We start from the raw sequence: 25,424 nt of genomic DNA, 5'->3' as shown, positions 1-25,424 counted from the left end.
AACAAAAAATAAGCGTTTGTTCTCTTGACCAACGCTTTTCCTAAAGCATTTCGTACATTTAAAATCTGTTATGTGAAAAGCGCAGTTAATTCTTCTGGCACACTAAAAGCTGGAAGTTAGGGGAGCTCTCCGAGGCTGGCCCGTATCCCCCACCGTGGCAGAGGCCTCCCGGGATGCGGAGAGATGCCTAGGGTAGCCCACGGTGGCTGCACAGCGGGGAGCTGGGCGCGCGGGTCCTGAGGCATTTGGAGCCCTCAAGATGGGACCCGACACCCACCCCACAGGCAACCGTCCGAGGGTTGTCGGGCAGCCTGGAGAAGGGTGGGAACCAACGGCGAATTCAGCCCCTGACGCCGGAAAAGAGCACGCGGAGAGCGCCTTCTCGCGGGCTTGGGGCGTCTCTGTGACTCCTGGGTTCGCAGGGAAAACCGCCGTCCTTTGAAGGATTCCTGAAGCGTTTCAGCCTGCGAACCCGGAGGACGGTAGGGGTCGGAGAATCGTGGCCCCAGCCGCCATCCCTTGCAGGCTCTTTTCGCTGCCAATGCAATGCCCTTCAAAGAGAGCGAAAAGGGAGAAAGCCCAGTCCTTGAACGCCGGAGTGGCGATGGGGAGAGCACCTAGAAGCTCGAGCGTGAGGAGCCCACAGGGAGCCGGCCACCAGGGCCCAGGCGCTAGCCCGGGTTTGCTCAGGCCGCCGGGCTCGCCCGTGGCCCCGAGCTCCCGCGAAGCGCCGGCAAGTTCTGGCGCGAAACCGCAGGCCCCGCCCGAGGACGTGCGCGGGGCGCGGCCGCCAGCCCAGCCCCGAGCGCTGCGGCGCCTGCCACTCCCTACTGCCCCTCGGTGAGCGCGCCGCTGCCCACCGCCTCCAATCGCTACTCCGCGTGGAGCGCATAAATATGCAGAGACGCGTCACGTTGTGGGAACCCGCACGGGCCGGTGGGGAGGGAGCCGCCGTCTATATAAACGTGTCCAAGGTGGGCCGACCGGGGTTAAGCGACTGCGGGAGGGAGAGAGGTGGGGCTAGGGTCTGCAGCCCGGTGATCGCGCCCGCCCCCGTAGGCAACACCGGTGAGTTGCTGCGCTCCCTGCCCTGCCTCGCTGCTTCTGGCCAGGGAGTGCTGCTCCCGGGAGGAGGTGGGAGGTGCCCCGGGGGTGCCGAGCGTGAGCATTCCCCAGGGAAGCCGGCACCCCCGAAAGGAACTGACTTTGGGACCCGGGAACTGGGGCAGCGCCCCGAGCGCGCCGGCCTCGAGGAAGGCACGCTCCCTAAGGGCACAGGGTCACTGCAGCCTCCCTTCCACTGCCACTCTTTGTAGATCAGAGTTCTAGTCCGGGGTTCTAGACCTCGGGCTTGGCCCCAACCCCCAGGCCTCTTCCGCACGGGACAGGTGAGCACTGCGCGCTGCTGGAGCCCCAATTCTTGCGTAACCTGCCCTCGGCCTGGCCCGCACAGCTCGTCATGTTCCCGTGGGGGTTGAGCTGCCTGTCAGTTCTGGGGGCCGCGGGCACCGCTCTCCTGTGCGCCGGCCTCCTGCTCAGTCTGGCCCAGCACCTCTGGACCCTCCGCTGGACGCTGAGCCGGGACCGGGCCTCCGCCCTGCCCCTGCCCAAGGGCTCCATGGGCTGGCCCTTCTTCGGCGAAACGCTGCACTGGTTAGTTCAGGTGAGCCTCCCGTCGCCCCTCCTCCCCCCTCTCCCCCTTCCAGGCTCCCACCGGACCCTCCTGGCCCTCGGTGCTCCCGCAGTTGGTGGCCAGTGCCTTCCCAGCGCCCAGGTCTGGGACTGGGCACGAAGCTATTCTCTAGCCATCCTCTGCTCGCCAGACGGGACCTCCCGGTGCCGACGCTGTCCCCAGAGCTACTTAAATTCGTCCGGACACATCGCGGGGATAAACAGAGAGGCTTTAAGGAAGGGGTCTGAGGAGCGTGACACCTTGTGTCCTGCAGGCATAGGCTGAGAAACCAGGGGCGCGCGTCAGCACAAGCCCTGCGCCCACGTCCCCACTCTGAGCTGGAGGTTCTCACCAATGGGAGTGGGCGCGCTGACATCCCCACAGGGTAGTTATGAGGCCCACCGGGGACCCACTTTTGCAAGGCGACGGCCTGCAGGAGGGAGTTACCAAGAGGCATTTGGGAGGCCTGGGTCCCATCCCCGGCTCTATCGGCTCTATCGCTGCACGTTGCACCTCGTTCCTCACAGGGTTCGCGCTTCCACAGCTCCCGCCGGGAGCGCTACGGGACAGTGTTCAAGACGCACCTGCTGGGCAGGCCGGTGATCCGCGTGAGCGGCGCGGAGAACGTGCGCACCATCCTGCTGGGCGAGCACCGCCTGGTGCGCAGCCAGTGGCCGCAGAGCGCGCACATCCTGCTGGGCTCGCACACGCTCCTCGGCGCGGTCGGTGAGCCGCATCGGCGGCGGCGCAAGGTGAGCGGAAACCGAGAATGGGTCATTCCACCGTTGGAACCCCGGTCCCTACGCATCTGCTGTGAGCCAGGGCTGGGCCAGGTGTGGGGGGGGGCGCTGTGAGCCCGAGCAGGATCCCTCGCTAATTAGCTAGCCGATAGCTGCGGGCCAGCCGCCTTAACCTCGTCGGTAGGCTTTTGAGGTCAGGATCGGGCTAAAAAGATTTTTTTTTAAAAAAAAAGATCTCTATTTGAATGGCAGAGTTATTTGAAAGGCAGAGTTACAGAGAGGCAAAGGCAGAGAGGGGTCTTCCATCCTCTGGTTCACTCCCCAAAAGGCCGCAAGAGCTTCCTCCGGGTCTCCCACCAGGGTGCAGGGATCCAAGCACTTGGACCATCTTCCGCTGCTTCCCCAGGCTCGTTAGCCAGGAGCTGGATCGGAAGTGGAGCAGTCAGGATTCGAACCGGAGCCCATATGGGATGCATGCACATGGGACGCTGGCCTCGCAGGCGGGGGCTTCGCCCATTAGGCCACAGCGCCGACCCCTAAAGAGCCCCTTTACGTACCATCATCTGTGTGACACAGAGGTTCTGGAGGTTCTAACCTAGAGAGGCGTCATTAAGACTTCGTAGAGGAGGTGGCAGCTGGATGGGGAGGACTGTGTACAATAAAGCAGAACTAGAAGGCATAGCGACAGCAAAGGCCAGCAGGTGTAGAGCCGAGCCGCGCAGGAGAGGGGGCAGGGCCCAAACTGGCTTTCTGGCTCCTCGGGAGTCGTCAGAGGAGCCCCGGCGCTGACGGAGCGCGCTGCCCACAGGTCCTGGCGCGCGTGTTCAGCCGCGCGGCGCTGGAGCGCTACGTGCCGCGCCTGCAGGGGGCGCTGCGGCGCGAGGTACGCGCCTGGTGCGCGGCCCGCGGTCCGGTAGCCGTCTACGAGGCCACCAAGGCGCTCACCTTCCGCATGGCCGCACGCATCCTCCTGGGGCTTCGGCTGGATGAGATGCAGTGCGCCGCGCTGGCCCGGACCTTTGAACAGCTCGTGGGGAACCTCTTCTCACTGCCCCTGGATGTGCCCTTCAGCGGCCTGCGCAAGGTACTGTTGCCCCAGCCCCAGCCCTTCCTCTCCTGGGCCGCCGCACTCGAGGGTCTCCCAGATGCAGACGCGGGCCCTCGACGCACCCCGTGCGCCACCTCTGCTGGGGGCGGGGGAGGCAGCGTGGGGCGCCAACGTTGCCTTCTGTTCTGACTCGCTGGGTCACCCGGGACGGGTCACACACCCTCTCTGGGACGCGCCTGATCGGACGTTCTGTGGCGTCATCGGCCGCAGGCGCCAAGCGTCTGGGTCTCAGGGGCAGGGCGTCCCGCCAGCCGGTCGGGCCCCTCCAGCGCCTCTTCAGAAGCGGGGCTGGCTGCGGAGCCGGCGGGAGCGCGAGGGCCCAAGCACGCCCCCGCCCAGCCCGGCGCTGCCCGGGGTCCGACAGGGGTAGGTAGGTGCCCGCTCCCCGCCCGCCGCCCGCAGCCCGCAGCCCTGGGCTCGCTGGTTTCCAGGTCTGAGACTTAAGAGCCAGGGGCGGGACCCTCGCCCTCCTCCTACCTCTTCCCCTAGGCCGCCCCTTGTGCCCCTGAGCTGGGCTGCTCACTGCGTGGATTCTCCGGTTTTTAGTCACTTATATAAAACTAATATATACACGTGTCAGGAGACCTGCTGTGATTGCCTTGGATACATTTTCTGACTTAATCTTGAAAGCCTGCAAAGTGTTATCCTCATTTTATTGACACAACCAAGGGTCAAAGAGGTTACAGGACTTGGGCTCACACAGCTAGTAGGGGGCAGAGATGGGATTTGAACCCTGGCTCCTGTGGCTGCAGAACTCCAGGGCAGGATCCCTCAGGGGGATCCCCTTGCCATGCTTGCACCCCGAACTCCACCTGCTTACGGAGACAATGCCTGGAGTGTCCATTAGCTCCCAGGTGCAACAGGGCACCCCTTGCTCTCTGCACTGGTGCCCACTGCACCTGCCTGACTCGGGCTAACTCCACCCTGACGGCTCAGCCCCCTCCCTTGGGAGGCCAGCCGCTGCCTGCCTTGTGATCAGACACAGATGCTTGAGGACAGCACACAAATTCCTGACCATTTCTTGAGCCCTACTGTGTGCCAGACACAGAGCAAAGCTAGGAGACTTAACACCAGCATCTGGGCAGAGCCAGCAAAGCCCCAGGTAGGTGGCCAGGGCCTGGTCCCCAGCTCCCAGAGCCCTCCTGCCACACCCCGCTTTCTCTCCCTGCGCCCCAGGGCATCCGGGCGCGGGACCAGCTGCACCGTCACCTAGAGGAGGCCATTGCTGAGAAACTGCAGGGGAACAAGGCTGTGGAGCCCGGGGATGCCCTGGACGTGATCATTCACAGTGCCAGGGAGCTGGGCCGCGAGCCCTCGGTGCAGGAGCTGAAGGTAGGTGCTGGGCAGCCTCTCTCCTGACCTCTTGCATCCCTAGCAGGTTTCTAAACCCCTGCTCTCGCCCGGAACCACTTCCTGCTGGGCTGCACTTTGAGCCACTTGCACCGGTGAGGGGTCCTGGGTTCAAGTCAGGACTCAGTCCCACCTGCTGGCTGTGTAGCCTGGCAGTATCCTCGGTAGGAGCCCCGGAGGCTTGGAGTCCAGACCTCCTTACAGATCCTGGCTCTTCACCCCCGCACCCCCTTTCCTGCCATTCCTTCCGCCTGTGAAGCCCTGGGCGCTACAAACTCCAAAGGTCTCAGCATCAAACTTCCGCTCCCCCTTCCTCCCAGGTCCCGCTCCATCGGCGAGCTGCCGTGGCACCTGGCCCTTGCACCTGTTTGGCTATTACAGGATCTTCTGGAGAACCTGGACACACACCCCCCACACACACCTCGGGCACACACAGGGGAGGTGGGGGGGAGAAGCTTTGTAATGGTCCCTGGATCTACCGCAAGCCCAGAGGGAGTGGAGAGGTTGGGGCTGGGGTTGAGGCAGAGGCAGAGGCAGGGGAGGTTCCAGGTGGGAAGACCTCAGTCGGCACCCGCAACCTGTATCCTTTCCCTGGGCCCGGTGTGGAGGGGCGGGGCTCAGCCTCCGTTTGCACTCCGGGAATGGCCTGATTTCTGGGGTGGTTTGGAGTCGGCAGAGGGGAGGTCAAGGGGCCTGGAAGAGAATGGGGCTGAGCCCTGGAGCCTGGTGGGTGAGAACAGCCGTGGGCTGCGAAGGCGCATGGTGCATGAGCAGAAGCAGGCGGTCCCTCTGCCTGGGCAGAAGTGGGCAGGTACACGACACCCTCCAGGTTCCCAGGAGGGACCCAGGGGCCAGGGAGCTTCGCGTCTGTCCCGGGCATCCAAGGAAGGCCAGGCCGGCTCGGCGTGGCTGGGGAGGATGCTGGGGTCTTCGTCCCAACTCCCCATCTTGTCCAGGGCGGGGGGACAGAGAACGTCCAACCAGGTCACTCGTTCCACACACGGAGATGCAGTGGTGAGCAGATCACAGCCCTGTGCTTCCTCCTGTGGTGGCAAGAATCGGTCTGTGTGCCACTGGCCGCAGCTCCGGAGGAAGGCACGAGGCAGGGCAGGGGCTGGCCGGAGGACTGGAGCCGGAGGGTGCCCTTTATGGACAGACGAGGTCTGGAAGAGTTGGGGACTCACTGGGACCATCCAGTAAGCTCCTCGACCAGCGCCACGGCTGGCAGGGCAGGCTCCCTGTAGGGACCTTGAGCCGCGCTCAGAGCAGTTACAGAGAGACCCACCGGAGACATCTCCCAATTGCTGATTCACTCCCCAGATGGCCACAGGGGCTGGGGCTGGGCCAGGCCGCCGCCAGGAGCCTCTTCCGGGTCTCCCACGTGGGTGCAGGGGCCCCAGCACTTGGACCGTCTTCCGTCTTCCGATGCTATCCCAGGCGCATTGGCAGGGAGCTGGATGGGAAGTGGAGCAGCTGGGAGTGGTGTTCACGTGGGATGCTACAGTGGTAGATCTTGGTGGCTCTGCGCCATAGTGCCGGCCCCCAGTTTATGATCTGTGAAAGGAGAGCAGCGAGGGGCCCCATAGGTTGGGGAGACCTTAAAGCGCTGCGGGGCCGCACGTGAGTCCCGGCACTGCCTTTGGGAATGCTTCTGCCTGTAGCTGTCGGACGTTAGCAAGTAGCGCCCCGAGGCGCGACGCGAGCACCTCGCCCGCTCGCTGCACCCTGCGCCGCAGTGAGTCCTTTGCGCTTCCGCGTGGGGCCAGGAGGCCAGGGCTCCGGGCGACTCTGCTGACGCGGACTCGGCGCCGGCCGCGGTGTCTTGCAGGAGTCGGCTGTGGAGCTCCTCTTCGCTGCCTTCTTCACCACGGCCAGTGCCAGCACGTCCCTCGTGCTGCTGCTCCTGCAGCACCCGGCGGCCATCGCCAAAATCCGCCAGGAGCTCCTGGCGCAGGGCCTGGCGCAAGCGTGCGATTGCCCGCCCGCGGCCGCGGGGGACGACGCGGGACCCCCGCCCGACTGCGGCTGCGCGCCCGACCTCGACCTCGCGGCGCTGGGCCGCCTGCGCTACGTGGACTGCGTGATCAAGGAGGTGCTGCGCCTCCTGCCGCCGGTGTCTGGGGGCTATCGCACAGCTCTACGCACCTTTGAGCTCGACGTAAGTGCGCCCCGCCTGCCCCGCCGCCGGCCTCGCGCGGCGCCCGGGGGGGCGGGGGAGGCGGGCGGCGAGAGCTCCCCTGTCCCTACAGGGCCTCAGCTTTGCGGCCTGTAAAATGGGCTGCGTCTTGTTCCAGACTCCGTGCCTTTCCGCAGCGGCCAGGGGCAGCTCACGTCGAGTTTTAGAATCAAAACTTTAAGCGGTACCCCCGTCGCAAGCAGTGAATTTGGGTGGCGAACAAAGGACCCCTTCCCGTGTCCTGGATCCCCACTCTGTGGACCGCTCACAGGATCGAGAAACCGACCCGTGCTACCTGCCCCGAGCCTGGCCACGGCCGGCTGCGGGAAAGCACAACGGTGAAAACACAGGGTAGTTTCTCGGTGGTCTGGTCCGGCTGGCTTGGGTTGGGCAAGGTTAAAGCCCAGACCTGGCCGCATCCCCGTAGGACCTTGGGCCGCTTCCTTGCCACAGTGGGCCGCATTTTATTCTCGGGAAGGAAGCTGCCTTGGTCCCTTCCCGCTCCGACGCTCCACGGTGCGGTGCGGCGGCGGCGCGAAGTGGCGCCCTCTTGCTGACGAGCTGGGGGCATCTGCACGAAAGGCTGTGGCTGCGGCCCCGCCGAAGCCAGCTGGGTGCCAAGGCGCCTCCGGGCGGAGCGGGATCCTCCCGCCACAGCGTGTCAGGGGGACTGGGTCGAAGAGCTTGACGAGGAGGGGCGAGGGGGCTGGGACCCGCACCTTCATCCCGAAATCGTGGTGCAAGGAAGACCGTGATCGCTAGTGCTGGGTGGGTGACACTTGGGTGAGAGCGCACCCCAGACAGGAAACAGCGCGAAGGTGGGGGTTTACAGGTGTCTGGGTGCTAAACCCTGGGCCTCAGATTTGCTTCTGCAGGCGCTGGGGTGTGCTACAGAATTACAGGGAAGGGGCTCGGTTCTCTAGTTTGCAGGTCTAGAGGGGAGGGAGCTCCGCCAGGTGGTCTGTCCCCCTGAAGAGTCACTGCACACTCTCTACCTTGGGAGCGCCAGACGATCTTCCGGAATACAGAAATCCCTGGAGGCCAAGGCGATAGACGGGGTCCGGGAGACACCACAAAGCAGGATGTAGGCAGGCTGTGGGGGTGGGCCTGACAGTGGCCTTCCAGCAAGTGAAGGACTCCCCAGCGTTATTCCCCTGTGCACCTGCTTGAAGTCTGGCCACCAATCAGAACTTCCTGTGCAGTTGGTGGATGAGTTCAGTGTGAAGAGCCTTATAACTGACCTGACCCAAAAGAATGCGAATATCTGCCGTGCGCCTGGCCCACACTCAGGCAGCTGCTAGGTGCAGGACCAGCATTTAGATCTGATCAAACGGCGAGAGAAAAGACAAAGGCACTGGGCCCTAAATAGACCGCCCCCCCACCCCCCCACCCCGTCCCATTTGCAGAGCACGAGTCAATGCCACACCTTTTTCGAATTGTCACAACAAAGCGGGTAGTGGTCTCACTTGATCGGTTGCGGGACTGGGGTCCAGAGATTGAACACGTAGCCCCAGGGTGAAGGAGCTGAGATCCGGGCGCAGAGCGCGATCCAGACTTCCCGGTTGGTTGCGCCTTCCTGCCGGCTTTCGGAAGTCTGTTTTGGTGCGCTTGGGGTAGGGGGTGTGTTCGTGCCCGTTTCTAGGTGCCTGGTACTCAGGCCGGTTTCCTCACCTCCTCGCAGGGCTACCAGATTCCCAAGGGCTGGAGCGTGATGTATAGCATCCGGGACACGCACGAGACGGCCGCGGTGTATGGCAGTCCACCCGAGGGCTTCGACCCGGAGCGCTTCGGCGCTGCGCGTGAAGATGCGCGGGGGGCTCCCGGTCGCTTCCATTACATACCGTTCGGCGGCGGTGCGCGCAGCTGCGTCGGCCAGGAGCTGGCGCAGGCGGTACTCCAGTTGCTGGCTGTGGAGCTGGTACGCACCGCGCGCTGGGAGCTGGCCACGCCCGCCTTCCCCGCCATGCAGACCGTGCCCATCGTGCACCCAGTGGACGGGCTGCAGCTCTTTTTCCACCCGCTCGCGCCTTCGGCCGCGGGCCATGAGCTACACCTCTGAGCCTTGGCGCTGTGGGACCTGGCTTGCTCAGTGGCTGTGGCGCTCTCTCAGCGCCGCCCACGTGCAGCTCTCCAGTGCGTCATCGATTGCCCGTTCACCCTTTCACTGGTTCAACACACGTTCACCGGAGTGGCTCTGTGCTGGACTCGGAGGAAGAACATGAGCCACTGTCACCGCGCGGGAGAATCGTCCCGACCAGTGGGCATGTGTATTGTGCGCTCCACGCCCGAGGAAGGCATGGTCGTGGGCCAAGCCTCTTAAGCCCTTCCGAGGATCTCGAAGAAGAGGTCGTTGCACCAGTCCCGGGAGGATGCGTGGGTCGCGGGGCCGCAGGGTAAGGGAGGGCTGTGTGTTCCTTGCTGACCGATGCTGGGGCCTCCCCACGCTCCGCGGACCTGCAACCCTTGAGAGAAAGCCGGGTGCAGAGGCGAGTCCCTGGCCTGGCTTTGGGCCATAACCACAAGAGGGACACGTAAAGGGGGCGCCCAACGGAAGGCCCTTAGGCAGTTGGCCCCCGACTTCGTGCGTCTTGGCCACTCCGAGGCTCTGGGCGGAAACTCCCAGCTGTGCGGGCTTCCAGGACTCTAAGCCGCTCAACACCCCCGGATTCTGCTGGCGACTTCTGAAAAGAAAAATTCCTACTCCAGGAACGCATTTAATCTTCCCGTTTGTACGCAGCGAGAATAGGCACAATGAGAAGCCTCGAGCCCGGATTATTTTCCTGGGAGGTTGAGACATAAGCAGAGTGGTTTGAGGTATTTGTACCCAAAACAGGAAGGCCAACAACTAGTTTGCTGGTTGAGCCAGGAGCCTAGGGCTTAGCGGGGCAGCTGTTGGCTGGTGGAAGGCCCAGGCAGGACCCACACCAGCGTATACCTAGAGAGGGCCAAGCCCTGGAACTGCCCTCCTGCACGTGGCGCTGGGAACTGGTGGGGGTGGCTGGGTGGGCTTTGGCACTTTCACATCCCCTTACAGAGGAGATCCAGGAGGGACGAGCAAATGACCTGTCCTGGGAGCCAGCAATGAGGCCCCTGGACCCCTTCCGCGCTTACTCTCCATGTCACTTAACCCCAGCCTCTGGAAGTGCCACCAAACAGGGCTTTGCCCTTTTGCCTTGTCATCACGATCCCTACCTTGACTTACGGTCTGCCTGAGAGCCTCTGTGCCAGCATTCCTAGCAGCCTGCGACCCATCTTCTGGCAGGCCTGGGCAGCAGGGCGGGGGGAGGGGACTGGTGGCCCACGCAGAGCTGACCCTTTGGTGAACCAGAAGGAAGCCAATGCCCTCCTGACCCTATGCTTAAGGTGGATCCAGGGGCCTGAGGGCAAGAGGGTGCAGAGCTGGTAGCTCGGGAGCACAAGGGGTCCTCGGAGTCGAGCTGACTGCGCATAACCCTCCCCACCTGGGTCACAGACTCTGAGCTCCCCGTGCCCAGGGGTGCAGAGGTGGCTGCGTGGGGCCTGCCTTCAGGTGCTCCTGAAATCAGGGAGGAGACACTGGCTTGCTCCAGGGTAGGAGGAGGGGCCTCTGGAAGGTGGGCAGGGTGAGTTGGTGGCCAGAGACCTGGTTACGCGGCTCTGGGGTCTGAATGAAACAATGGTAACCCCCCTAGCTAGGGCTGGCTGGAGTTTCCCACTGATAGCTCCTCTCAGTCATCCTAAGGAATATCTATCTGGGCTCCTGTTCTCTGGAGGAAGCAGTAGATATGGTTCTTGCCTCCCTGGACCAGTTGTACTCACAAAGGATGCACACAAGAAATAAACTAGCAAAGAAAAGAGTGAGACTAAGTCCAGTGGCGACAGGCCCTGGGGACAGTGCCTATGGCTAAATTAAGCTGGGGGGAGGGGAGTGGCCTGCGGGGTGGGGTGCGGACTTTGGTTCTAGGAAAAAGTGGGAGGGAGGCAAGGGCCTGTTTGCTCTGCCTCCTGTCTACCTCTGGGTCCTCCTGGCTCACCCCTTCCCAAAGGGAGGCTGTCTTGTAAACACACTGGAAACATTTTGTTTCCCCAGGAGCCACCCACCCCCTCCCCGCCCACCACCCAAGAAAGCTTGGCAAGTTTCCTAGATCAAAGTTCTTATTGGCTGGTAATTTATCGCCCCCCCTCAAGATGTCTTTAATGATCTTTCGCCATCATATTTAATCCTCTCCTGCCACATGCCCCTGCCCCACACCGGTCTGAATGGGCAGATTTTTAAAATATTCTTTTCCCCATGGCAATTTGCAGTACGCAGGACTTGCTCTTCTTGTGACCTGGCGCGCGCGCTGAACTTGGCGAGGTGGCCCCACAGGGTTCACTCGGATGTCACGGTCCGGCCTGCAGGGGTCACAGGCGGGTCAGGCCGGAGGACTGGGACTGGGCCCCAGGTCACGCCCCCGCTCGCAGGCTTTGCTCACCGGCCGGAGGCACTGTCCAGAAAGGGGCGGGCCGGGATTTCTGAGAATTACCTCCAGCGTGATTCGCCCCAGTTCCTGCCGGCGCCCACAAATTGGCGGCCCCAGATCGCTGGAAGAAATGCGAGTGGCAGAGCCCCGCTCCCCAGGGCCCCTGACAGGCCAGGCAGGCTTCTGGAGGGACAATGACTCGTTGAAAGCCGCCCGGTGGTGACCCCGGCTTTGGGGGCGCGCTGGAACCGGGCGGGTCCTCGCCACCTCCACAGGCTTATCCCGCCTCTTCTGGAGTTGGGACCAAGCGGGAGGGCCACGGATCTCACAGCTCTCAGGTTCAGAGCGTTTTGTCTCCAAGGGACGTCTCCCAAGGCGTGCGGGCGCGCTTCGACCAGAAGCCAGCGTTCAGTTTCTAAACAAACGCATGTCACTCTGTCACTTTTGTCACAGGTGCGCCCAGCGCCCGAACCAGCAGAGCACGTGGCCCAGACTGGTCCGAAGCAGCGTGGCTTGGCCAGACGGGAAGCGGCGAGTGCATGTGCGCGTCCCACAGTGCTGAGCACACGTGTGGGCTGCAGGCGCAGCTGCCTGTCGTTGGGCGAGGTCCAGATGGCCCGCTTTCCCCGTGCGTCTCCCTCAACCCTCTCAAGGGGTCCACAGAGACCTAGCTTTAGTCTGGGGCAGCACCTCGCCCCCTGGGTGAGGGCAGTGGCTTCTATGGGGTGGGAACGGGGAGAGGAAGGCAGGCTGCAACACCCCGTGTCCAGCCCACCCGCACAAGGCGGCCTAGCCTGTCTGGAGCTGGGAAGAGTATTTGCAACCAGAGTCTCCAGGCCTTGGTTGGGATGGGTTGGGAGTGATCGCCTCCATGCCAAGGAGGAGGAAACAGGCGCAAGGACGTGTGGGGCCTTCTCCGGGTCACAGGAGTGGAGCCGGGCCTTGGGGCAGGACTCCTGGGCTTTCCTTCCTCTGCCCGCCTCATCCTGCCAGGGCTGAGGCGGCTCGCCGCTTCCCGCTGCCTGGCTGGGGCTGCCAGCCCCAGGGCCTCGGAATCCCGCCGGCGTGGCAGAAATAGCTCGGGGGCTGACTGCCCAGCCGCAGATCAGTCGGCCCTCTAGTCCTCGCTGCGCACCGGAGCTGGGCGGCCGGCTTACACGGGCCTGCACGCGCGGGCGACCTGGGGGCTCTCCGGACCCTTAAATAGGACCTTCCAAGACTTGATGAGTGCCGCTCCCTTCGCGGGGGTTGGGAAGCTGGGGTCCAGGATCCGCCGGTCATACCTGCCTCCCCGCGCGCTCGCTTGGATCTTGGCCCTGGACCCTTCGGCGGGATCTGTTTGGAAGAGTCGGGAGGCCCGCGTGTCGCTCCGCAGTTTGGACCTCAGTTTCCCCACTCGTAGGACTAGGCAGCGGGACGATTCCTGAACGCACTGGTCCTTGCTTCCCCGGCAGGTGGAAAGGAGCCCGCGCCGCGGCCTGAAAGTGGAACGCCAGTGACTGAGGCTTCGGGCCGGGGCCGCCAGTCGGACCGGGCGGGAGAGATTCCGAAGAGAGCGCCAAGAGGCTCAGCGCTTGGAATTCTCGCTTCTCTGAGCCCCGCTGCCCCCTCGCCGCCACCGCCGCAGCCTCCTCGGGCCTCGGCGCGAGTGAGGCTGCTTCTTAGCCCCGCACCCCAGGAGGCGCGCTGGCAGGGAAGCCACCACCGCGCCGCCTCTGCCTCTGCGCAGAACAAACGGTTAAAGATTTTGGGCAGCGCCTCGCGGGGGGAGGAGCCAGGGGCCCAATCCGCAATTAAAGATGAACTTTGGGTGAACTAATTTGTCTGACCAAGGTAACGTGGGCAGCAACCTGGGCTGCCTATAAAGCGGCGCGCGGCGGGGCTCGCAGCGCTGGCGGCGGCGGCAGGTGGCGCGGGAGGTCGCGGCGCGCCATGGGGCTCCCCGCGCTGCTGGCCAGCGCGCTCTGCACCTTCGTGCTACCGCTGCTGCTCTTCCTGGCCGCGATCAAGCTCTGGGACCTGTACTGCGTGAGCAGCCGCGACCGCAGCTGTGCCCTCCCCTTGCCCCCTGGGACTATGGGCTTCCCGTTCTTTGGGGAAACACTGCAGATGGTGCTGCAGGTAAGGGAGCTCGGGGCGGGACAGGACGCTTCCCCGGAGTCCCGCTCGACTCTGGGCTTCCGCTGAAGCCAGGGCAGGCGTCCCCCGAGAGGGAGGCGACCGCGGCTTGGAGCAAAGCTAGCCCTAGGCGCGGCGCTCCCCGGCGCCCCCTCACGCCCGCCTCTCCCCTGTGCCTCCCTTGCCTAGCGGAGGAAGTTCCTGCAGATGAAGCGCAGGAAATACGGCTTCATCTACAAGACACATCTGTTCGGGCGGCCCACGGTGCGCGTGATGGGCGCGGACAACGTGCGGCGCATCTTGCTCGGGGAGCACCGGCTGGTGTCTGTGCACTGGCCTGCGTCCGTGCGCACCATCCTGGGCTCCGGCTGCCTCTCCAACCTGCACGACTCCTCGCACAAGCAGCGCAAGAAGGTGAGGGCGCGGCGGCGACGCCAGCTCTGGGAGGGGACCCCTTAGGCTAGAGGCATTCAGGATCCTCATCCAGTTCCAGTTTAGCTTGCCAGCCGGGACTTGGCTTGGGCTGGAGGGGCCAGGGGTGTCCGCAAGACGACCCCGGCAGGCGAGCGGGGGCAGGGAGAGGGTCTTTAACGCCCTGCCCTCCTCGGGGAGCAGGTGATCATGCGGGCCTTCAGTCGCGAGGCGCTCCAGTGCTACGTGCCGGTGATCGCCGAGGAAGTGGGCAGCTGCCTGGGGCGGTGGCTCAATTGCGGCGAGCGCGGCCTTCTGGTCTACCCCGAGGTGAAGCGCCTCATGTTCCGCATCGCTATGCGCATTCTGCTGGGCTGCGAGCCCTGGTTGGCGGCCGACGGGGACGATGAGCAGCAGCTGGTGGAGGCCTTCGAGGAGATGACCCGCAATCTCTTCTCGCTGCCCATCGACGTGCCCTTCAGCGGGCTGTACCGGGTAAGGGCGGCCTTCCGGGGGGCGGAGTGGCGGGGCACGGGAGCCGCACGTCTGCTCACCGCCGCGCGCGCTGCTCTCTGAGCGCAGGGAGTGAAGGCGCGGAACCTCATTCACGCGCGCATCGAGGAGAACATTCGCGCCAAGATCTGCCGCCTGCGGGCCGCCGAGGCGGACGGCGGCTGCAAAGATGCGCTGCAGCTGCTCATCGAGCACTCGTGGGAGCGGGGAGAGCGGCTGGACATGCAGGTGAGCGGCGGCGTCGGACGAGTGCGGCGGAGTTCGGTCCCGGGGCTCTCCGAGGGAGCGCGGTTTCCCGGTCCCCCCACCCCCCGGAGCCTACCGCCTGCCCAGCTACCAGCGGTGGCGCCTGCAAATTCGAGGGGGCAGCCGGGCCAGGAGGGCGGCGCAGCTGGGAGCATCTCCCAGCCTTGGCCAGGTGTCAAAGACTTGGCCAAAACGTGGCGAATTTTGGGCGAAGGGAACAAAGCTAAGGCTTTCCCAGGCGGAGCCGCCGCTGGCGCGGGGTCTTCCTCGCCTTCCCGAAAGGACCTGGCGTTCTGTTGGAACGTGGTGTCTTCCCTGGGCTCCTGTCAGCCCTTCCAGCCTGCCCTGCAGGCCCCTCAGTCGGGGTCCGAGCAGTCACGCACTCGCTAACGCTGCGTGCAGCCGCTTGAAGCTGCGGGTCTGGATTCCTCCTTAGGCGCTAAAGCAGTCTTCAACCGAACTCCTTTTTGGAGGCCACGAAACCACGGCCAGTGCGGCCACGTCTCTGATCACTTACCTGGGCCTCTACCCCCACGCTCTCCAGAAAGTGCGAGAGGAGCTGAAGAGTAAGGTAGGGGACCTCTGGGGGCCCCCTGTCGGCTTAGGGGGAATTCAGCTGCCCCTGGCCCACTTGGGCGGTGCGGGGCCACAGGGTGCGGGGTGGGGGGGTGAGCGGAGAGACTCTGCCTGGAGTAGCAGTAGGCTCTCCTGGCCGCGATTCCCCCGGAGCAAGGCTTGACCTTGTGTCCCCGCCCCTCCCCCACCTCGGGCAGGGTTCTGCAGGCCACGGTGGAGTCGTCCGCAGCTGAGCTTGCGGGGAGACTCTTGCCCCGACTAAGTGGCTCGCAGCCTTCTCTGGGGATTGTAAATAGGGGCCTGGGGCTGCGGCAGTGGAGGCAAATGGCCCCTGGCTGCTGTCACCTGCCCAGCCCGCCTGCGGAGGCCCTCTGGGGCTAGCGGCCTATGAAGTGCGGTTTAGGTGTGCGGGCGGATCTGATTGGAGCGCAGAGTGACTTTTCCCCTGTGTGTGACTGCTGCCACAGGGCTTACTCTGCAAGAGCGGTCCGGACAACAAGCTGGACGTGGACATTTTGGCACAACTGAAATACACTGGGTGTGTCATTAAGGAGACCCTTCGGCTGAACCCCCCAGTTCCGGGAGGGTTCCGGGTGGCTCTGAAGACCTTTGAACTCAATGTAAGTTAAGGATTCACTCCCTGCCCCTCCCCCTCTCCTGCTGAGGCTTAAAAACCTGCCTCTGCTTCCCTGTACACTGGCTGGAATTCCTTATGCTTTTGATAACATTGCCCTGCCCCCTGCGGACACCCATTTCACCCACCTGAATCCATCTCCCTCTTTCCCCCTTTATCTCCCTCTCTCTTACCTCCTGACTCCCCTGGCCATATCACTGATCGCTTCTCGCTGTTGCAAGTTAAATTCCAGTTTGTCAGCCCTTGGGACTTCATAATCTCTCGCAGGGATACCAGATTCCCAAGGGCTGGAATGTTATCTACAGTATCTGCGATACTCACGATGTGGCCGAGGTCTTCACCAACAAGGAGGAGTTCAACCCCGACCGATTCCTGCGGCCGCACCCCGAGGATGCGTCCAGGTTCAGCTTCATTCCTTTTGGAGGAGGCCTTAGGAGCTGTGTGGGCAAGGAGTTTGCAAAAATCCTTCTGAAAATATTTACAGTGGAGCTGGCCAGGCACTGTGACTGGCAGCTCCTAAATGGACCTCCTACGATGAAAACCAGCCCCACCGTGTACCCTGTGGACAATCTCCCTGCCAGGTTCACTCACTTCCAGGGAGGACCCTAGCGGGCAGGAATCCTCAAACCCCGGACTGATGCCAAGTGTACATGAGTTTTTATATAGTGTCGGGTGGACTTTATTATATTTAATTTCTAAATGTATATTATAATATTTATGTGTCTCTACCACAGTACCATGGTCTTTAAAATATTAAAATAATGAATTTGTATAATTTCCAAATAAAGTAAAATTTGAAGGTACCTTCCTCATAGTTCAAATTTCTGTTGGGGGAAAATCACTCTTTTGATATTTTTACTTAGTGGGTCTGATCAGATTTCTAAATGTCTGCCTGGGTACATTTGCCATCTCTGCGTATCTGTTTTCTGTAAAGAAGAAATATTATGCCCTCAGAAGCCTCTTGTAGCATTAGTCAAAAAGCATCTTGTGAATTCTACAATGGTCACTGGATTTCCTATTTGGAAAATCTATCAAAGTTCGTTTTAGTGAGTGCCCCCCTCCCCATTTGCTTTCCATCGGGGAAGGTGATTCGGAAAAGGTGACCCTTAGAGAAATATTCTACTCTAACACCTCCCATCGGTGTTTAATAAACAGAATACATCCCTGTGGTTGGAAAGTGCTAGAAAAGTGTTCTCCGAGAAGGTTTTAGATACGGCAAAAGCAGTCGCTGCGGTTCTGGACGGTTCATAACCGACTGGCACGCCACCTCCCGTAGAAGTCGCACATGAAAATGCTGTTGGGAAAGCCAGCTTCTCCCTTAGATAAGCCGCGCCAGGTTTTCTTTATTCAAAACGAAGCAGGAGGAGCAGATTTAGCCAACTGACAGATAAAGTTTTTATCTGTCCCAGGCAATAGGGTGTGAGCCTGACATGACTGATAAAATGGCCCAGTCATGACCCTGTGAACCTTGGCTAACCCCCGGGAAAGCGCAGTTTTGTCACATTTCTGACCCTGGCGTGGCCACGTTCTGAACTGAAGGCCAGACTCTCCATCCAGAAAGGTTTGCCTCGGTGGCGTGCTTACGCAAGCACATTTGCAGTTCTGCAATGGCACAATCTGCGCGTGAGCCTCTGATGGCTTGTAGGTTTTGGACTTTAAAATTTTCATTACAATTTTCGAATTTGGCAATGTTGTGCAAACCGGGTGGTCTGAAAAGGTGTTTGCACCGAGTTCTGTCTCCAATCCGACTCACGTATTCCAGTGGACTTCAGTTCATAGCAGAACGCGGGTCATACTAGTTGCTGGAGTCCTCTGGTTTTTAACTGGTGTTTACATAATAACTTTTAAAGCTTCCAATGACCTTATAAGGCCAGTTTACTTTTTTTTTTTTTTAATGACACCAGCTTATATAGCTCCAGCCGACGCTTTAGAGTTCTATAGCATGCAAAGATGATCCCTCCTCTAAATCTTTCCAGCGTGCTGGAGGACAGCTCACCTTTGAAAAACCTCTTTGGTGACTTCATGGCCGTGTGTCCCTGGGAGCATAGTGAAGTAAGAAATTTGAGCCATTATAATGTGTAATTCAATTTTTAAAAAATCCATCTTTTTTTTTTTTTTTTTTAAAATCTGGAGAGCTTTGCAAGCTCTCTGGTTTGCATTTCCCAGGGCTGCGTTTAGCTCAATTGCACTCATCGGTTACAGAGTAGAACAGGATTTACCTCAAAAATACGTCAAAAACTCAGTCACTGATAACGCACTTAGTGCTGAGGGCGGGCAGTCAGAAGTGCGTGAGTGGGGGGGGGTAGGGGGTGCCTGTGGGCTGCTGTACAGCACAGACAGGAGGCCTAGGTCACAGCCATGTTTGATGGCACCTGCGCCTCTGGGCTGGTGTCCACCCAGGGAAGCAATGATGTAGACGTGACCAGCACTAGGGCAGGAGGGGAGACCCCCTGTGGAAATCCTGTGGCTCCCAGGGCCCTGATGCAGTGACAGAGGGGTGCTGTGTCCTCCATGGCCCTGGCCTGGCCTGCACAGCTGGCCAAGCTGCTGCCCTGTGCCTCTCCTCTGATGACATCTTTTGCTCCTGTCGCCTCCTGTGCCCTCTCCTCTTTAATCAGGGATGTGGTGTTGCTAGGGACAAGCTGTGGGCAGGGCAGGGATGTGAAAGTCCAGGGCTTTAGCATTCAGAGGGACTGTGATCCGCTTGGGACCACACAGACAGGGCCAGGGCCAGGGCCAGGGCAGACCTCCTGGTGTCGGGTATTGGTTTCCATTACTTTTTATTGATGGTTATTTATTTGAAAGGGAGAGCAAGAGCAAGAGATCTCTTCCCTCTGCTGGGCCAGGCCGAAGCCAGAGGCAGGCAGTCCTTCTGGACCTCCTCCCGCTTGCCTGGCAGAGACTTGGTACTTGAGCCATCATTTGTTGCCTCCTGAGTGCATCAGCAGGAAGCTGGATCAGAAGCAGAGGCAGAGGCGGGACTTGATCCTGGGCACTCTGATATGGGATGCAGGCTGCTCCACAACTCCTCCCCCCCCCCCCCCTTTTTAAATTTTTTTTCCAGTAGCTAAGAAAACCTGCCCAACTTGCTGTCACCAAATAGACTCAGGGGTCTCCACTTCCCAAGTTCCCTTCATGTCCCCTACCACCACTCCTCTACCCTGCGACAGTGCACAGCAGTTCTCTCCCAGGCCGCCAGACAGGACTGGTGAAGTAGTGGCCCTGAGAGGAAGTGGCTGTGTGTGTGTGTCCCAGTCCCCGGGGCCCCAGACTTCATCTCTTGCTGTGGTTTTGTTTTTCACACCGTGCCACCCCCCAGAGGACCACAAGGGGGCGGGCTTCTCCCTTCTATGCCAAGCTCAGGACCCAGTGGTTTTGCCACCAGTGTCCATGAAACCCAACATCCACAGACCCTGGCACAGGGCCTGCGTCGAGCGCAGACAGTGAGAGGCTGCAGACCAGCCAGTGTGTCGCAGGTGCTCAGCATCAGGCTGGTCAAGGCAGCCTGGCCCCTCTGGAAGGGGTCATCATCTTTCAGTTCCTGCAGCAGCCACTGTCCCTCTGTGGTCTCGGAGGCCAGCTGGCCAAGGCGTCCCACATGCTGTCCCTGATCTGGCCTGGGCTTCTCTCACTCCACTGGGAACACCAGTCGCAGTGTCCAGGGAGCAGGCAGCAGGTTGTTGAAGGGCCTGGGTCAACGTGCGCATCAGCTTCACCTGGCCCGTGGGCCCGCCCACCCAAGTGCTGGGGAGCGCAGCCATGTGGAATGGCTGCGGCGGCACCTGCAGGGAGTTCAAGGGCCTTGTGGGACATGTGGGTTCAGACAGCCTGTGCTCAGGAGGTGCGACAGAAGGAGGGAGGAGCTAGTGCCCTGGGCGGGGAACATTTTGAAGTAGCTAGAGCTCTTTGAGGGGTGAAACAGGCTCTCTTGTGAGAGAGTGAGCTCCCTGTCTGTGGGGGCATACAAATACAAAGCCGGATAACCAGGCTGGCATAGGGATCACGACACAGAAGGTGAGGTTGGGATAAATTATGTCCTAGTTCCCTGATGGAGTTAAATAGCTGGGATTCCGTGAAATTTGCTTCTGAATTAATTCAGTTTCTTAAGTACCGACTAGACTTGGAAACGGAGCCTGACTGCAATGGAAGGAGCTAGGACGGCCGCCCACCTGTTCGGGCGGCATTCTGCCTCTATGGCGAGCACTCGGAGCCAGAGGGGGAGGTGGGAGCCCAGGGACCCGACAGGTGACCGCTGGAGGCCCCAAGGGCCCCGAGTCCAGTGCCTTTCTCCTGCAGCGTGGCCTGTGCTTCCACTTCCAGCTCCTGCGCCTGCTCTCGCAGCTCCCTAAGGTCCTGGGAGAGCCGCGCGCCTGCCCCTTCTCTAGGGTCCCCCAGCCTCCCACAAGGCCCTGCGCTGTTCACGGCCTAGGCCCCTCCCAACTGTCCTTGTTCTCCACTTCCTGGAAAGACACTCAAACTCAGGAAACATACCTCGCTCGTTGTTCCAGTCCCATCCATGGCGCTCGTTCTCCCCGGCCTCCCCCCGGGGATATACTGACACACAGTAGGTGCGCTTTGGGACGGAAAGGTCCTTGGGGCCACCGGACACCATGAACCTCGTGTTTCTCCAGCTTACATGGTGCCATGTTTTCCTTTGAAAGTGAAACTTTCATCCTGGGAAAATCGCAGCAGCCACAAGCGTACACGGCTGTGGTTTAACAGCATGTCACATTCCTGAAACCAATGCTCCCTGGCTATTTGGCCAAACAAGCTTTCCTTCCTTTGAAGTAGAGTCAACTCGAGTTAGAACCCCGGGACGGGGGTGGAGACGCGGCCCTGGACTGCGTGGTGGGTTTTCTGGGTGAGAGTTATCAGGTTGCAATATTCGCAGCCATGTCCCCTCAGCACAGAGCTGCCCCACGCTCCGAGACTCCCCACGGCTGCCAAGCCCTCCCGAGTCGGGCGAGAGCTTAGAAATCCATTTGCGTGTTTCTCATTGTAGACGCTTCAGTATTTTTATCTGAAGTCGCTACTGGGTTTGCTTAAATTGTGAAAGGAGGACAAGGGGCTTTGCTGGTGACAGATGCCTGGGGCCGGTGTTGTGGCGTAGCAGGTAAAGCCACCTCCTGAGACTCTTGGATACCATATGGGCTCTGGTTGGAGTACTGGCTGCTCCACTTCCCATCTAGCTCCCTGCTGTGGCTTGGGAAGCGGTAGAAGATGGCCCAAGTGCTTGGGCCCCTGCACTGGCCTGGGAGACTTCAAGGAAGTTCCTGGCTTCGGCTTGGCCCAGCTGCGGCTGTTGTGGTATTTGGGGAAAGAACAAGCAGGTGGGAGACCTCTCTCTCTGTCTCTCTTTATCTCCCTCTCTCTGTAATTCTGCCTTTCAAATACATAAAAAATAAATCTTTAGAAAAACATAAAGAAACCCCAACTGTATTATTGTTTGTGTTCCTGCTGGGTGACAGGGCAGGTGAGCCATGTATTCGGTATTACATTGTCTCCAGGTGCTTGCTCCTCACCCCACCCGTGGGAGTGCGGGGAGAATCCGGAGCTTCGTGGCCTGCAGCTTGGCAGATGGAGCAGATCATGGGCCTTCCTGGCTGGGCTCGGGGCTGGGTCTGACATGCGGAGCCCCTCCTGCCCAAGAGCAGAAAATGGGTTCTCTTGCCGCTACCTGCCCTCCTTTTTCGCCAGTTTATTTATTTATTTTTGACAGGCAGAATGGACAGTGAGAGACAGAGAGAAAGGTCTTCCTTTGCTGTTGGTTCACCCTCCAATGGCCGCCGCGGCCGGCGCACCGCGCTGATCTGATGGCAGGAGCCAGGTGCTTCTCCCATGGGGTGCAGGGCCCAAGCACTTGGGCCATCCTCCACTGCACTCCCTGGCCACAGCAGAGAGCTGGCCTGGAAGAGGGGCAACTGGGACAGAATCCAGCGCCCCGACCGGGACTAGAACCCGGTGTGCCGGCGCCGCAAGGCGGAGGATTAGCCTAGTGAGCTGCGGCGCCGGCCGCGCCAGTTTATTTATTCTCATTTACTTGAAAGGCAGAGTGACAGAGACAGATCTTCTCTCTGCTGGCTCACGGCTCCAAATGCCTGCAATACTCAGGGCTGGGCCAGGCCAAAGCCAAGAGCCCAGAATCCCTCTGGGTTTCCCATGTGGGTGGCAGGAGCCCATGCACTTTGAGCCATCCTCTGCTGCCTCCCAGCATGCATTAGCGGGAAGCTGGATCGGAAGCAGAGGAGTCAGGCGCTCTCATATGGGATGCTGGTGTGCAAAGATGGGCTTTCTCCGCTGTACCACAACACCCACCCAGACGGTGGTCTCCGCAGGTGAGAAGCCCTGCTTGTGCCAATCAAGGGTTCTAGGTGATAGCATACATCGGAATCACTGGCTTGAAATGGGCCTCCTGGGCTCCACCTGAGTTTCTCAGGAGACCCAAGAATTCGCATTTCTAGCAAGTTCCCAGGTGATGTTGCCGCTGTGCTGGGCCGGTGACCGCGCTCTGAGTTCCACTGATGAAACGTTTCTGATCTGTAAGCCAAGAATCACCGACTTCGGTGGGCTCACAGGTGATGTGGGCTGGGTGGAGAGACGGCAGGAGGCCGGCGGGGAGTGCAGGGACCCTCTGAAGACGGCTCTATCCGTCCTTGACCTGTAGGGTGGAAGAGCTTGTTTTGAACTCTTTGTTTTTCAGGGGGTGCTGGATACCCAGAGCTCCATGAGAATGTCCTGGTTTTTGGAGGCTGGTGGCTAATTCCCATGAAAAGAAATTGGCAGGCAAAAGAAAACTTGCTGGTGGCCCCGCTGGCGGCCAGGTTGCAGATCTGGGTCTCTTGACCCTCGCGGGCTCTGTCTAAAGTGGCTGAGCTGATGAGCTGAGTTCCAGCCTAAGGCACTGAGGGAGGTTACAGTGTCCGAGGGCTGGATCGGAGCCGGAGGATCTGCTTCCAACACGGGACACTCAAATGGTCATAGTGGCCATTTGGGTGGGTGAACCAATGGAAAAAGGAAGACCTCTCTCTCTCTCTCTCTCTCTCTCTCTAACTCTGCCTGTCCAAAAAATAAAAAATAATAATAAAAACATGGCCATTGGCAGGAGGTCTCAGGGTCTCCACAGGGCTGCTGGGGGACCCTCACACATGGCAGCTGGCTTTGCCCCGAGCAAGTGATGTACACAAAGTGACAGCAAGAGGCCTCGCTGGCTCTGTGACTCACCTGGGAAGTCCTACGTCACCATGGCCATGATGTCCAATTGCTTTTACAAGTTAGCTCTATGCCCTGCAGGGCAAAACTGCACGAGTGTGTGGCTAGCAGGGGCTGCGATGCCGGGGTCCGGCCCGGAGGCTGGCTGCCGCGGGAGTCTCGGGGTCACGTGGATCCTCTTGTCCTCGCTGTAAAGCATTCTCATCTCGTTTCCGGGGCTTTCCTTGCTCTCTAATATTTTCACCATGCCCTGCCACCCCTGAACACGTACAGCTACCATCAGACAGACCTACTGCAGAATTTCGCAGCTGGCCGCAGTCTGAGGAGCCATCTGGGCCGCGGGGGCTTGGGTGGAGTCCAAGCGAGTGGACGCTTCAGCTCTTCTGGCTGCTCACGTGTGCAGCCAACTTCATTCATTGCCGCTGCTTTCCCAGGTCCCAGAGCATCGGACCTGGAGCTCATCCAGCCGCCGGGAAGCAACTGTCCCGGTTTGCCCAGCGCCCAGGGGTTGCCTGGGACTCCGGAGGTTTTTTTGTTTGTTTTGTTTTGTTTTTCTTGTGCTTAGCTTGGACAGTGCCTGGGATTTAGTTCATACAGTGGATGTGAATTAACCCAATTCTTACCAGCGTGGTCCGCGGGCCAGCAGCATCTACGTTACTTGGTTACTGGTTAGAGACGCAGTGTCTCAGCTCCGGACCTAATGAATCCATCTGTGGTTTAGCAAGAGTCCGGGTGGATCTTACGCACAAAGATTTGAGACTCTCTGGGTGGAAGCAGAACCTGGACCTGGGCTGTCTCTGGGGAGAGTGAGATTTCTTGTCTCTGTGGCCAAAATGGACCTAACAATGATCGGCTTGTGCTGTGGCCATCTGACCTTCAGACACAGATCTTACTGTTTCTTCCTGTGTCCCCCAGAACTCCCTAAAAGGGAAGACAGAAAATTTCACTGTTGGAAGGAGACGAAAAGTCCCAACGCTCACCTGGGGTGGAGTAGTGGTTTTCACAGAATACGAGTTACAGCTGAAATTTCCCTCCCGCCCAAACAGAATGCCCTAAACAGCCCAGATGAGGGGAGAGGGCTGGGCATTTAGGTTCTTCCCAGGGTCTGACACTGCGAGCCGTGTGCAGTAAGTTTCCTGGTACCTATAGCCTTGGGTGCAAACCAGTGCCCTATGCCTGTGGGTTTGATTTCCCACAGTGAAATTGCTAGGTTACAAGGAATGTGCTTTTAAAATTATAATGGAAGAGGGGTATAGTGGGTAAGGCTGCCACCTGCAGTGTCGGCATCCTATAATGGGTGTCAGTTTGAGTCCTGGCTGCTCCTCTTCCAATGTAGCTCTCTGCTGTGGCCTGGAAAAGCAGTAGAAGATGGCCCAAGTGTTTGGACCCCTGCACCTGTGTGGGAGACCTGGAAGAAGCTCCTGGCTCCTGGCTTTAGATTGGCACAGCTCCAGCCATTGTGGCCAGTTGGGGAGTGAACCAGCGGATGGAAGATCTCTCTCTCTCTCTCCCTCCCCCCTTTCCCCTCCCCCTCCTATCTCCTTCTCCCCTCCTCTCTCCCTCTCCCCTCCTCTCTCCCTCTCTCCCTCTCAGACTCTCCTTCTCTCTCTGTGTAACTCTGACTTTGAAATAAATCTTTAAAAAAATTATAATGGAAGAGTGGGTGTTCAGCTCAGTGGTTAAGATTCTGTTTGGGATGCCCTCTTCCTATATTGGAGTGCCTGGTTCAAGTCCTGTCTGGGCTTCCTCTCTGGCTTCCTGCAAATGTGCATCCTGGGAGGTGGCAGGTGATAGCTCAAGTACTTGGATCCCTGCCATCCATGTGGGAGACCTGGATTGGAATCTGGGCTCCTGACCGGGACATCGCAGATATTTGGAGAGTCAATCAGTGGATGGATGATCTCTCTCTCCCTTTCTCTCTCTGCCTTTCAAGTAAAGTGAAAAAATAATTAGGAACAGTTATAATGGATATCTCATATGCCATCTGAAGAGGAGTGTTTGGAAAAACAGCGGTGGTATTATGGGAAGTTAGGGGGCTGGAACAATGTGAGCATGACAGACATCCATGGGCTCAAGGGCCAGCTGGGGCTCGCTGTTACTCGCCAGCGGGGGCTCAGCCAAGTGGGAGAGATTATTCACACTTTCCAGAGACATTTATTGCTGCTGCTTCTGAATATGTGTTGATTTTGTAATGGAGAATCTTAAGGGGCAGGCATTGTGGCCGAGCAG

The 25,424-nt window shown here is 60.0% G+C and overlaps 2 protein-coding genes across 3 annotated transcripts; both read left to right on the top strand.

The window, feature by feature from the left end:
- Window positions 1–21: 21 nt before the first annotated feature.
- Window positions 22–10,883, top strand: CYP26C1 (cytochrome P450 family 26 subfamily C member 1). Of its 2 annotated transcripts, XM_002718384.5 has the most exons (6): window positions 22–1,663; window positions 2,200–2,424; window positions 3,221–3,496; window positions 4,697–4,852; window positions 6,699–7,028; window positions 8,728–10,883. In XM_002718384.5, exons 1-6 carry the CDS (start codon window positions 1,460–1,462, stop codon window positions 9,103–9,105), a joined length of 1,569 nt encoding a protein of 522 aa, XP_002718430.1. In that variant the 5' UTR covers window positions 22–1,459; the 3' UTR covers window positions 9,106–10,883. The 2 variants fall into 2 exon arrangements, 1 of the variants encoding a protein (XP_002718430.1); XR_011382368.1 differs by lacking the exons at window positions 22–1,663; window positions 2,200–2,424; window positions 3,221–3,496; window positions 6,699–7,028; window positions 8,728–10,883 and adding an exon at window positions 3,632–3,890 and having other exon boundaries at window positions 4,697–4,834.
- Window positions 10,884–12,675: 1,792 nt separating this feature from the next.
- CYP26A1 (cytochrome P450 family 26 subfamily A member 1) lies at window positions 12,676–16,789 on the top strand. The gene is made up of 7 exons (XM_002718385.5): window positions 12,676–13,609; window positions 13,796–14,020; window positions 14,222–14,512; window positions 14,600–14,758; window positions 15,213–15,347; window positions 15,820–15,972; window positions 16,254–16,789. Exons 1-7 carry the CDS (start codon window positions 13,421–13,423, stop codon window positions 16,593–16,595), a joined length of 1,494 nt encoding a protein of 497 aa, XP_002718431.2. The 5' UTR covers window positions 12,676–13,420; the 3' UTR covers window positions 16,596–16,789.
- The last annotated feature ends 8,635 nt before the right edge of the window (window positions 16,790–25,424 follow it).

Source organism: Oryctolagus cuniculus, chromosome 15 (assembly GCF_964237555.1).
Source record: "Oryctolagus cuniculus chromosome 15, mOryCun1.1, whole genome shotgun sequence".
Classification (NCBI taxonomy): domain Eukaryota; kingdom Metazoa; phylum Chordata; class Mammalia; order Lagomorpha; family Leporidae; genus Oryctolagus; species Oryctolagus cuniculus.
The sequence above is the reverse complement of the archived record's forward strand: the minus strand, read 5'-3'. Positions and strand labels throughout refer to the sequence as shown.

Coding starts and splice junctions, on each gene's coding strand:
- CYP26C1 (XM_002718384.5), top strand. CDS start 1,460: ATGTTCCCGTGGGGGTTGAGCTGCCTGTCAGTTCTGGGGGCCGCGGGC. Junction 3,497..4,696: donor CCTTCAGCGGCCTGCGCAAG/GTACTGTTGCCC, acceptor CCTGCGCCCCAG/GGCATCCGGGCGCGGGACCA. Junction 7,029..8,727: donor TACGCACCTTTGAGCTCGAC/GTAAGTGCGCCC, acceptor ACCTCCTCGCAG/GGCTACCAGATTCCCAAGGG.
- CYP26A1 (XM_002718385.5), top strand. CDS start 13,421: ATGGGGCTCCCCGCGCTGCTGGCCAGCGCGCTCTGCACCTTCGTGCTA. Junction 14,759..15,212: donor GAGAGCGGCTGGACATGCAG/GTGAGCGGCGGC, acceptor ATTCCTCCTTAG/GCGCTAAAGCAGTCTTCAAC. Junction 15,973..16,253: donor TGAAGACCTTTGAACTCAAT/GTAAGTTAAGGA, acceptor AATCTCTCGCAG/GGATACCAGATTCCCAAGGG.